The 13,130-nt window shown below is 41.1% G+C and overlaps 1 protein-coding gene across 1 annotated transcript in view; it reads left to right on the top strand.

Moving 5' to 3' along the window:
• Positions 1-5,043: 5,043 nt before the first annotated feature.
• LOC120735758 (protein O-mannosyl-transferase TMTC2-like) overlaps positions 5,044-13,130 on the top strand; it is a 62,607-nt gene continuing 54,520 nt past the window's right edge. Inside the window, exon 1 of the mRNA XM_040035399.1 lies at positions 5,044-5,636. Within this exon, the coding sequence (XP_039891333.1) occupies positions 5,554-5,636 (83 nt within the window). The 5' untranslated portion in view covers positions 5,044-5,553. The remainder of the gene's footprint in view (positions 5,637-13,130) is intronic.

Genomic DNA, 13,130 nt, shown 5'->3' with positions numbered 1-13,130 from the left:
AATGTAGACTGGAAGAATGCTCTTTCATCCGAGAGGGAAAACAAAGTCTTAGTCAATGAATCCAAAATAATTAAAGGATACAATGTCAAAGGGAAGTGCCGAACTTTATCAGAGATAGCATGACTACTTCAAGTAGTCATTTCTAAAATACCAGATTGCGAATTAAGATTAGGTCTCTGCTGTTATTTTAATATGTTCCATCTAAAGAATCGGTTGTTGTGGTGCTCTCTTTTACCTAAACAGAAACAGGGGACTTTCGGGAGATTGCGTGCCAGTCACAAACCACCTTGTCGCCGCATATGACGGCAGGCTTGTGGAAATAAAGAGATTCAGCTGGACGTTGCGCTGGAAACACGCGGCTTGTTTTTTATTGTTATCACCTCCGGCCTCTGCAGATACATTCTCTGAAGACGCAGTGGACCAAAACGCATTCACCTGTCAGAGATTTATCTGTGGAAGTGTAAACAGGGATGTCAAACTATGTAAATGTTTGACTCTTCGCTCCAAATAGCGTCGCCGTGAAGAACCACTTAAGAGAGAATGGACAAATGATGTTTTCAGTGTGAAACACAGTCATCACATCCTTTGAAAAACAGTTCTTGTCGTTCTGATTCATATTTTCCATTCATCTTGCCCGCTCCCTTGGAATGGTATCCAGATTAATAGCAAATTAGACTGATTTAAAACATCTGCTAAGTCATGAAAAAATATAGAAAAAACAAGAAACGCTGTTACGTGTGGTCAGCAGAAAGTCCAAAGTCAGTGTTACACAACGGTTTGTCTTATATATATTATTAAAGGGCAGTAATGTTCTTTTACAGCGACATCCACTTCATTAGGTTCACCAGTTCAACTGCTTGTTGCAAGTAAATAAATAATCAGACAATCACATGGTAGTAACTCAGTGCATTAAATGTGACATTATCAAAACAACCTGCTGGAGGTCAAACGGCTGATCTACTGGGATTTTCCCACACAATCATCTCTGGAGTTGACGAAAAATACTCAAAAAAAGAGAAATATCCAGTGAAAAGCAGTTCTCTGGGTGGACATATCTTGTCGATGTCAGAGGTCAGAGGAAAATGGCCAGACTAACTCTAATAATTACTCGTTACAACTAAGGTATGCAGAAGAACTGCTCTGAACTCATAGCACATCAAACTTTGCAGCAGATGGGCCACAGGAGCAGAAGACCACACCAGAAACGAGTCCTGTCAGCTAAGAACCTGAAAGTGAGGCAGAAGTTTTAACAGAAACATCGTCTGCTCTGACATTTGGATGCTAAGGTCCGAATATGGCATAAACAACATGAAAATCGTGGATCATGGACCATGTCGCAAAGCTCAAACCAGCACAAACTAATATACTGAACATAGCAGTGCACTAAAACAGCCTCCACAGTCACCAGATCTTAATCTAATAGAGCACCTTTGGGATGTTGTGAACCAGAAGATTCACATTATGAGTGTGAAACTGATAAATCTGGAGCAACTGCATAATCTTATTGTGTCAAAGTGACCAAAATCTCTGAGGAATGTTTCCAGCACCCTGGTGAACCTGTGCCATAAAGAATAAAGGCACTTCTGGGCTGGATCCCACTAAGACAGAAGGGGGTCCAGCCCAGTGAGGTAGTATCCAACAAAGTGGCCTGTGAGTGTATATACGCTCAAATACACAGAGTGGCTATGAGCACAGAAGCTCAATGCTGTTCAATAAAATACTCTAAGATACTAATACTGTACTACACATGAGTGTTTTCATTATCCTCACATTAGGGCAACTTTTTTATTTAATACAGGTTTTATTTTTTTTACAAAAAGAACACAATCCAGTGACATTTTTAACCACTATTCAAGCCAACCATTATCTTGATTTAAAAGTAAATGTCAAATAACAAAACCTCATTAACTTATCTACTTTAATTTACTGCCCAAGCCAAAACAATAATCGTGCTCACACTTATTCAAGACAAAATGATATTTCTGATCTTCCTGAATTAGGACGTGAAGGCTTTTGCGGATGTTCCACAAACCAGGGTGGGTTTGATCTGAGGTTCTGATTTTCGGTTGCCAAGCTTCAATGTTGATATTAATACCACGAGTGTGCTATTTCTGTGAGGCCTGGTCCTTCCAGCTGTGATTATCTTTTTCCTGTGTGATGTCAATCTGCTTCAGGGGAAGAAGCAGTGGTTCCGGAGTGAATAGCATGTGGAAATTACCATTACTTGCTCTGTAGGGCTAAAAGGGATGAGGAAGTGGACATAGTTGTGGCATTTAATAATTGCCCTGTTGTCAGTTTTGCCTTTTACTTTACTTAAGATTTGCTTTGTGAACTGCTAAAGAACATATTTATTTAACCCGTGCACTTGTATAATGACGCTATTAGGAGTAGTGAGCACACAGTAGTGAGAGACAGATGGTAAAACCCCTGGAAATATAAGGTTACTGCTTGAACACAAGAAATAGTTTAATGCACACCCCAGTGTAAAACCGTAGCTTTGAATACAATAAATAATTCACAACATGTGACCTTTGGAGATAGTGGCAGGTTAGGTTTGTTGGCTTAGGACAGAGCCATGCTGTCTTTATGCTAATCAACAACAAACATAATGTTCACTGTGAAGAATCATGCAAAAACAAGTCTGGATGCATATCATACTCAGTATGCGAGCATTAGCTTTTTCCATGAGCAAAACAAAATCTGGTTTTAATGATCAAACACATACGTTTTAAATTATAAGCTTTAAAAATGATTGCCACTTCCCCCCAAAACAGAAAGCAAACAGGAAATGAAAGAAGGAAAAATACATTAATCAATTATGGCAAATGCACTGAATGCTCAAAAGACTCCTCATCCTCCACTTACTGAGGCCTCGAGTGACCTTTCAGGCCGGCATCTGAAACCAAAATAGGATGTTTTTGTTTAGGATTCTTGGCTGTTTACACCAAAAATATGTTCGTTACGAGCCAACACGGTAAGAGGGTTGCAGGTAATCAGTCTGAGGGAGTAAACACTTATTCCCTTCAATGTGTTTGTTTTGCCCTGGAGCTGTTTATTCTTTCCCCTGGAATATTTTTTCCTGATTTTTTCCATTACTAATCCCTTAATTACTTGTGCGGGCTTCTCCCATACAGAGCATCTCCTTGTCCCTTTGGGGCAGACAGAGGGCACAGTGTTCATCTTTGTGTTTGCCATGTGTTTGTTTGAGTATAGCTTGTGACAATGATCATTCACAAGACTCCTTATCTATCATGACTAACATAAAAAAGGGATATATTTTGAGCTTGTCTCATTCATAAACTGTTAAATAGATCAAATCTCTTCCAACAGCCCAACACCAACTCTCATTTGTTACCTCTTGACACTGATGAATACTTTAGAAGAGGAAAAACATCAACATAAGTCTCAGGTCTCCTAAATAATCCAGCAGACAAGTTCCATGAGGTGGAGGTCAAGTCCTGCTCAGAATTAGGGTCACTGGTACAAATGTCTCTCTTACTTCCACCCTGAATGTTTTGTCACTGTCTCAGCCATTGTCAGCCAGTGCCCGTATGTTCTATACATCCTCCTCCAGCCATCTGTTTTTCTTTCTCCGCTGCTCTGCCCTGGATTTATCGTCTTGGATCCCCAACTGTGGGACAGGCGTTTGTCCAGCTGGTAGTCAGCGGGGCCAAAAGCGTTTCCAAACTATTATGCATGCTCACCATAGGGTGAGGTACAGTAGTTAATCAATCACACCTACTCTCTCAGTAAAGCTTCTCCATAGAGACAGTGGGGGGTTGGTGTTGCAAATTAATCAATATTTTCAATTTGGAGTAAGAAAGAAGCTAATGTGACGCCTGCAGTGGGAGTGGCTTCCCATCTCAGCTTCCCAGAGTTAAATTTGAATAGAATTTCAAAGAAAAAGGGCCTGAGGCTTCCACCAGTTTGCAGTCATTAGGCAACATATGCCTGATGAGAAAGTGCTAAGAAATTATTATCTGTTATCCCCTTGCAGCATGAGAATGGCGTTTGAATATATACAAATTATATATTTTCATATTAGGCAAAACATGTTGAAACAGAAAAATCAGTAAAAGGTAAAAACTACTGACAAAGTAAAGGAAAAGACAATACAGTGTGTGTTACTATCACATTGGGCCGAAACATGCCACAGGAACAGCTTCAGTGTACTTTTCTTTGACTCACATGGCACGTTTCTAGTCTTACTAACCACTCACAATGGTTTACACTATAAGCCATATTCACCTTACAATTAAATCTGTAGCAGTTTATCTATGTCTCACCAACATTTTACAGCCAATTTACAATCCAACTGTCTAAAATGCATGTCTTTTGGCTTTGGGAGGAATCCTGAGTGCCTGGAGAAAATGCATGTGGTTTGCATGTAAATGCAACATGCAAACTACACACAGGAAGGGCCCAGGAAGAATCGAACTCTGTGAGGCGGCAGTGCTACCAGAAAGCTGGTGATGGCAGAAGCCATAAAATATAATAATCTAAATTTTCATACTCAAACAATACAGCAACCATTTGTGCCCTTTGGATGGAGGCACTGTTTATCTACCTCTCATCCTTGGTTAGAGAAGACCGCTTCGAACAGGATAGAACTGTGGAATTAAAAAAATCATTCAAAGCAACCTTGTGTGAAACATGTAAATTTCACAGCTTTAGTGTGACATTTTAAAATGCAAATCTATAGAAACTGATTAGCTTTAGGATCATCAAGTGGCAACTGGAGGAACTACACTTTGATGTTTGCATCCTATTTTAGCTCCAGAGAGTGGCACTTGTTCGGCAACCAACCAACTTTCTTTTATTTTAATAATGTTTTTTTTGTGTGTTTTTACTCCCCAAAGGTTTGTTTTCCAGCTTAAAGTTACATCATTATTCCATGTCATATTTTAGACTAATAATAATTACCGTGCCACACTAGAAGAATACAGAGGTCCTGACCTATGGAAGTCTGTTCCTCATTTTTGGTTAAAATTGGATTCCGTGCCATGAAATCAAAAATATAATCTTGTCATGGCAACAATCTGCAACTACCATTTCATGCATGACTCCCTGTTTATAATTGATTTGCAGTGTAGCCCATCAGTAACACGCAAAACCACAAATCCTTACTTCACTCGCCACCTTTTCTCGCCAATGCAGAGCCCATTGCGCATGCTCACCCTCCCTGAAAACCACATGCGTCTCCCCGCTCTGCTCTCTCCAGTGCCAAGGCAGGGAGATGCTCACACTGAAGGCACCGCAGCACAGAAATGCGCACCGTTCCGAGCCGGACCGGGCGACAGCTGCACCTCCACTTCTCCAGGCTTGACGCGTTTCACAGCACAATGGGTTAGAGGGTGATAAGGGAAACTTTGACACACTTTGCATGACACGGGAAAATGCCCTGCGTTGCCTGTAGAGCTCTGCTGCCGAGCGGCTGAATTGAGAGCATAATAACAGAGACTTCAGAGAGAGAGAGACACACAAACAGAGAGACGAGGGGACCTGATTCCAGTCATTTCTATCCCGGTTCCTCTCCCACTTTGGTTTTGAGAGATGATCACGGAGCTCGTGTGCACCGCCGTGGCTGTGGGTCTCTATCTGAACACGCTGGACGCAGATTTCTGCTACGATGACAGGTAGGTTTCGCCTACAGAGCGCAGCAGCGCCGCTGCCAACAACATTACAGCCCGCTCCCACACTTGTCATCTCCTCCGGGTACGTCGGCACGGAAGGGAAGCGGAGAGGGACGGGTCGTTGCTCCTGTCCGCATGTTTGCATGTGCTTTTGTCTGTAGCCTGTGATGAATCACCGCTTATTTGTCGGCTTAAGGCAAGACACAAAGACAGAGTGAGGGGGTGGGAGTGCACTAAAACCCAAGCGTTAAATAAATGTTGTAATATTCCTAAAGCATCTACTGTGCTCAACTGTGCGTTCATATAACTTGAGCTGCTCTTGAGTTCATATAGCCTCATGACTAAGTGTACGTCTTAATGTTCTGTGTTTAGCCCCACAAATAATTCTTAAGTATGATGGACATGATTAAAGTCCACAGAGACGCGGGGTTTATTTCCACAGTAAGGAACCTCACAGCTCAAGTTCAACACGTTGTGAACCGATGGCAGCCCTGGTCCCCTCGCCTGCATGCACATGCACTGCTTCTGATGCTCTTTGTGTTGCACTCATGCTTGTTCTAACAATGCCCTACTCTCCGGGGAATAAGGCTAATTTAAACCGGGAGTGATTTTGCAAACAGCTGAATAAACATGCCAGCATTTTAATAGCTATGGAAGAGCGATTAGAGAGAGAACCTCTGGACAGAGATGGACAGGGATCTACTGTAAAATGTAAAGGTGGACAAAACAGGACTCAAAGTTATGATCACTGTAAAGCAAACATACAGAAGTCTTATGTTTAGGGATATCTGCATCAGCAAGATTTATCTGCTCATTATTTTTTCCATTGACTCCTCTATTGTTTAGCCTATAAAACGCTGACAAATATTCACCTATTTTATACACTATATCCAATTAACAGCCAAGAGCCTAAATGTTCGTTTTTTAATGCTGTAAAACATAATTCTCCTAGTTCTGGAGAAACTGCAATTGGTCTTTATTGTCTTCATACAGTCTGAGAAGTAAAAAAGGAAAAAAGATGTGCGCAAACCAGTAAGATAGATGGTTCCATAAGCATAAGGGGCTCAACAAAATGCAGAAGATCAGATTAGGTGACACTAGGCATGTACAAAAGAGAAAAATGTGGTACATTTCAGGGAGTGGGTGTGCTCGCAATGCATCTGTGCTTGTTTGAATCGCCAATTCGTAATGTAAATGCCTGGGAGTTGCAGCACAGCTGGGCTCCTTTGAAAAAGAACATCTGGACAGATAGTTCCCCACTGACCTTGAAATACTGTATATGGCCATAAAGAGAGCTTGGCTCTGTGAATCCTGATATCAATTCATCTTCCATTATCAAGTGTTGAATCATGGGGCGAAGCTGCTGATATGCAAGGTATGCGGTAGGTTTCTCTGTGGATTAAAAGCATGAACAGACCGAGAGCAGGCTGCCTCCCTTATTCAGCCACAGCTCAGTCAGAAAGGTTGCTGCCTGGTTAGCATCTATGGACAGCCCTTAAAAGTCAAAATATCCCACCACTTTCACTTTTCAGCACCATCGGTGACCCCTCTGTGTGCTGTGTTTGAGTAGGACGGAGTGAAGAAAAAGGAGGTGACGCAGCACAGAAACGTGCGAGTGGTGGTAGGAATAAGTTTCGTATTCTATCTTCAGTTACATCGCACCTCGCCAAGTATCCCCCTGTAAAAATGCCCAGAGGTTCTGTGGCCATCGGCTTTGTCTGCACGGCATTGCAAGGTTGTCAAAAAGCCAGTCGGTGAAAGATTATCCGGGGGAACTGCTCTGCCCACTCCAGCCTACGCTTGCTCTTCATCCCGTCAGTGAAAGTTCAGTATCTCCCCCACCCAACATTGTGTATTTATCAAAGTCACCATGGTAATTTACACTCTGGGGGACAAGAACTGGTGTTTTGGTTCAGTGCTTTCAGATGGAGGAGGCTGAATACCAATCAGAGGTCTGACATTCCCTGGTCGTTCATCAAACGGAGTCCTCTCTTGGGGTCAAGAGTCGTGCGCTCCCGGTCTCTTCCCTCAGGGTTTGAACGAGAGTTATGAGCAAAAGGTTAAGGTGGGAGAAGGATTGAAGTGGAGGAGAGTTCAACTAATTGTTCTGGTACGGAGCTCTCTGCAAAGACTGATTTGGTTGTAGTCAAGTTTGTTTGTCCCCTGGTAGGGAGCTTACGTGATCTTATCTGACCTTTAACTCTCTAATCAAATTCTCATTACATGTCACATGCAGCTCCTAGCATCCTACACAAGATGCTGAAGCAGATAAAACCTCTCAATTCAGGCACTCCGAGTTGTGGGGATGTTATGGCGTGTCTCTGCTTTTTCAATCATGTCAAGTGTTTTTCCTGGGCATTGCTCAGGGCCTGGCCAAGAAGTCTCTTGGCCAGTGGTAATCACAATGAAAAACCTCTGCGTGTGAAATGACTAAGTTTTACGGGAGCTGGGAGGGGAGTTGAGCCAGGCCATATTTGACTCAGGGAAAAAGATCAAGACTTCTTTTACTGTAGGGCTTTCCTTGGGTTTAGCCAAATGTAAGGGCAGACTTTTCATCTATGGTTTCATCCATAAAAAACAAAATGTCCATAGTGGTGATGTTTGTATTTGTCAGATTGATTGCGTGAGAGATTTGGTAATAGATTGGAAAATGTATTCACCATAACCTCTGAACTTTCCTTTGAATACCCATCATCGCAGCTTTGACAAATGTGGCTCCGTGTAATTCTGACATCTCAATAATATTGATTTTATAACCACACCTTTTGACTAATGGATCAAGTGGCTGAATGGATGTCTTCACTTAGATGGCATTATTCAGCGGATGCCAAATGTGAGGCAAGGACAAGAGATAAATGAATGAGGAGAGAAATGAAATGCATGCTAAGTGGCTTTCAGTGTCTCCAAGAAACATCTGTGACCCCAGTAATGTCACGGACCCTCTGTTCAGCTCAGAAGTGCATTACGGTCCCCAAGGGGATTGAAGTGAAAACATCTTCCTTCTTTGTTTTAGCCAAACAGTTTCATCTCCCGGGGCTGCACAAGTTTGGCTACGTATGGATTTTGTTGTATGGCACAACGTGGTCCTGAAAAGTGCACTGTAAAAATCTTCATATTTTCAGCGCTAATTAAATATACCACACATATAGTGAGTCAAAAGAATTGGCACAGTGAAGACTGAGGATCACAAAGTCTGTTAGTTGCAGCATCTGCTCCTTTTCTAGCTCGGGTTTTGTGGTTAACCGATAAATGCATCAAGATGAGATTGCCTTTTAGGAGCACCCTTTCATCATAGTTCAAACCATATAGCTTTGAATTGAAGTGCTAATGGATTATGTATGTTAATGATGCACACATTGCTTAGCACTGTGGAACACTTACTAAAACAAACAAAACTCCCTTGTGCACTTTCAGAGAAAACAGAATCAAATCCAGAAAATCCTGCTTTTCTTGCTTCCTTCTGTATGTAGTCACGTTGTGGAAGCATGCTCACTTAATAGTAAGGATTTTACATGTCTATGTGCTTAACAGCAGACTGAATCAGGAGTTAACTACACAAAAAGTTTTCAAGTATTTTTTTTGTCTTCTGTACAGCTGCCATATAGCCATTTTTTTCTGTTGTAATATTTTTCTATCAGCTCAAACATAAACATAATGTAAACAAGATAGGTTACCTGAGTCTAACTGGATCTAACAGTTACATGTTCTACAGGTTCTTTTTTGGGGGGAGGGAGGCACGCCCTAGCCAGTCTGTTACTGAACATAGTAGGGATGTTGCCAGAACTGGTATTTGCAATACCTTTACTCAGACAAAGGGACGAAATACTTCTAATATTAGCAATGTATCTAATAGACCAGCATCTAGATCTGTTTAAAAACTTCAGCATTAAACAATATCCAATGTTCTGTCCTTCTTTTATTACCCTAAAAATTTATGTTACCCTTTTGCTTGAGACATCTGGTATTGCCGTTGTAAAAATCAGCCTTGAGGTAATTTAATGTGACTAACTTTATACCTCACAGTAGTGTTAGGCTGGTCAATGAGCAGCCTACTAACATTTCATTATGTTTCACTTCTGTTTAATTTTGTTACTTAAATTTTCAGTATAGGAGTTTGTGTTCAGGGATAATCGTTTTGTTTTGGTGTCTAACTGAGTACTGATGATTGTGTAGTTCTACTTGACTACTAAATTTCTAGGATCTGTAGAAGACATAGACAATATCAAAACTCAATCAAGCTCTTGCTAAAGCAAAAAAATCAAACAAACAAACAAAAAATAATCCTTAAAACTATGCAAATACTGATGGTTACATAGTTTTTATATCAGTAACCTTTAAGAGACCACTGAGTCCACAGATCTTAAGCTCAGTGGGAGAAAGTTCCAGGGTCTGGAGGCCACTGTTGCAAAAGCTCTATCTCCTTTAGATCTCAGCCTTGTATGCTGCACAGCCAGCATGCCCCGATCACATGACCTAAGGGAATGTGTGGATGTAAAAGTTCACTGATGTATGCTGGTGCTCTTCCATGCAGACCTCTGAAAGTTTAAAGTTAACCAGAAATGTAACATTAACATCCAAAGTAACAGCAGAGTCAAAAGTCACCCCAAGGTTCCTGATAAAAGATTTGGTAACCGTGCAAAGGGGACAAGAGTTTATACTACCTGAGGCTCAAATCTGTTCAGAGCACAAACAAGGATTTATGTTTCCCCATTGTTAAGCCTTCCAACTTTATATATAATCTTAAGCACCTATGACAGATCTGTACATAAACAATAAAGGCCCCAGAACAGAACCTTGTGGCACACCCTGGGCAAAAGAACTGCAAGAGGATCTGTATATAGAAGCAGCCACAGTGAGCTCTATGAAAGCCAGACTAAAAGGAGGATCTAAAGGAGACAGAATGCTTTGTTTTTCCAAAATAGCTCCAAACCGTAGGTAGTGGGAGGCAAAAAACCCCAAAACTCTCCTCTTTTATATTTAGTTTTCAGCAGCAGGTTTTTCACTTTTTCTGCCTTAACCTTTTGAAACCAGATGTCACAAGCTCGTGCGATAGTGACCATTAACAGTAGAACATGTATGGAGGCCAGAAGTGCCTTAAACGTGGTTTTTCTCCGAGGGCCACCAGATGGTGATAGTTGTGGTTGCAAAAAGACTTTGAGGCTTCAAAACAGGACTTTAGAAACCATTGGGTGATGTCATGGTTGCTACATCTACCTTGTATATAGTTGCGACTTCTCACAGTAGAGCCTGCTGTATTGTTCTTTGTGAAGCTGATGGGATTGTAGTTTTACAAAATAAACATCATGCTGTATTGAAAAATGCTTTAAAGCAATGATTAAGACCCTAACCTCATCAGGAAGTTCTACTGGGGACATGGATCAAAGGAGTTAAGGGGCAGTTTTCCGTAGATGCATACAGCTGGACTTTATGTTACAAACAGAAAAGTCACCTCCTGCTCACTTTTAAAAAAATAATGCACATTGAAGACATTTCCACACAAATATTTTCAAAAAATGATAACCAGGTCTTACAGAGCCTATTTGGCAAAAAGCATTGAAGACAAACTTCTTTCGTGTGCTGTTACATTACCCATTACTGAAATACCTCATTAAAATATCCACCACCGCGGATGTGGTGACACATGGTATCATGACTGAAACAGTAAGAAACAATTTAATGTTTTGGAATAACTTATTTTTGAGGCTGAGGAAATGAAAAATTATAATTAGCACATTGCACAAAAAAGTCATTTCTAACCAAATGCCCCCTGTCACCTCTCGATCAAATCTGTTCATCATAACGGCTCATAATTATTATCTCTTATGGGTTGAGGCTCGTTGTGATCAGTTGCAGCCCACCATATTAAATGCTGCCAGGAATCCCGTTGCCTCTAGTGGAATAATTATCTAAAACATCTGCCCTAGTTGCGTTGAGGCTGTTTAAGTTACAGTATGTGCTTGGAGACGCTAAATATTGAGGCAAGAGGAAAGCTAATCAAATGATTGAACAAAGTCTCTTTTTCTGAACTATGTGTGGAGCAAGTAATCCAGCTGAGGTGAAACGGCCTGTGTCTGTCAGGAAGAGTTTTGAGTGTAAAATGCCTGAAGACAGAATTAAAGTGTGGTAAGGATAACTGATGAAAAAGGGTCTTTATGAACAGTAATTTGAGATAGTTTTGAGGCAAGGAACTTTTAACCAGATTTGCGTACTAAAGGATTATGTGCTTTCGAGGAGAAATGGGCAGACCTCATGAAAAGTGTGGTTTTGTGGTGAAAAAAAATCTTTTCTGGTAATGTGTCACCATCATATGCACCCAATAACCATTCGCATATGTTTTTGCTCCCTAGCTTTAAGAAGTGTTGCCATTGATGTCTTGTTTCTGCAGACTCCTTACACTTGGGATGGAGACCTCAGACTATCATTAAAACAATAGGAAGGCAGGGGAAGGAGTCTCATCTTGATTACTTGCAGATTTAGTCAACGTAAGCACTTAGTGGTCGACCTTTAAGATATTGTGGCTTCAAAACTGTTTTCAGGCCAAAAATGAAGGCTTGGAGAAGTCAGGAAGTTGAATGGGGTGAATTAGATTTCCCCTATAGTGGTTGTCTAGCTCCACGTTTAAGGGAACAAATGGCAATAGATCAGCTGAAGACAGAGAATGAAATATCAAGGCCAATCTCCTTGAAATGGCATGAGCTCAAAGCTTTTACAGGAGTGGTAAATAAAACCACTTGCAGAGATTTTTCTTCATAACAAAGGGGCACTGAGACATTTTCTGTTGATCAGAACCATCTTATGAGAGGTTTTATTGATTTAAAGTTGTCATTGTAGAGTTGTAAGGTGAAGATTAAGTTTCCTTTTAAATCTTCAGTTTCAAGGTTACACTACGCAAATGCACACAACAATGCAAACAGCTCCATTTGCGTGATACTAGTTTATCTTAAATGGGTCACAATTCCTGCCTCCTCATTAAGTGATGTTGTATGAACTGTGTTCCCGGGTCCTCTACGTTGAAAGCGCTAGTCACACAGGCCTAAAGACCATTTAGCAATTGCCTGGCAACCAGAAAAAAATGTATTTTTCAGCTAGATGCGAGTGGATGTGGGAAGTTTCTGGCAGTTGCTGTGAAAGCAGTTGTTAGAGCCCTGGCCAAGAGACTGGTCAGGCACCCTGAATAACGACTGGTAACTAGGGGAAAAATGTGTGTTTCCCAACCAGTTGGGGAGTGGTTGTGGGAGGTTGCTTGCTGTTGCTAGCTCCTTGCAATAGCTTGTAATTTGTATGGTAAACATCTTTGCAAACATTCACCAGTTACTTGCTAGCAAAACTGTAAAAAGCTATATAGTTTCTGGGATTGTGTGACTACAGCCTCAATCTCTCATACTTTTCCTGCAGTGCTGTGCTACTTGTTTGTGATAAGGCCTCAATCCTAAGTGGACTAAGTGGACCTTTTAAGCTTTTCTGACATACTGTTGGATATTCATACCAAACAAAGCT

The sequence above is a fragment of the Simochromis diagramma genome, unplaced genomic scaffold (assembly GCF_900408965.1).
Source record: "Simochromis diagramma unplaced genomic scaffold, fSimDia1.1 OVJJ01000816.1, whole genome shotgun sequence".
Lineage (NCBI taxonomy): Eukaryota > Metazoa > Chordata > Actinopteri > Cichliformes > Cichlidae > Simochromis > Simochromis diagramma.
This window is presented reverse-complemented; position numbering and strand designations above follow the sequence as displayed.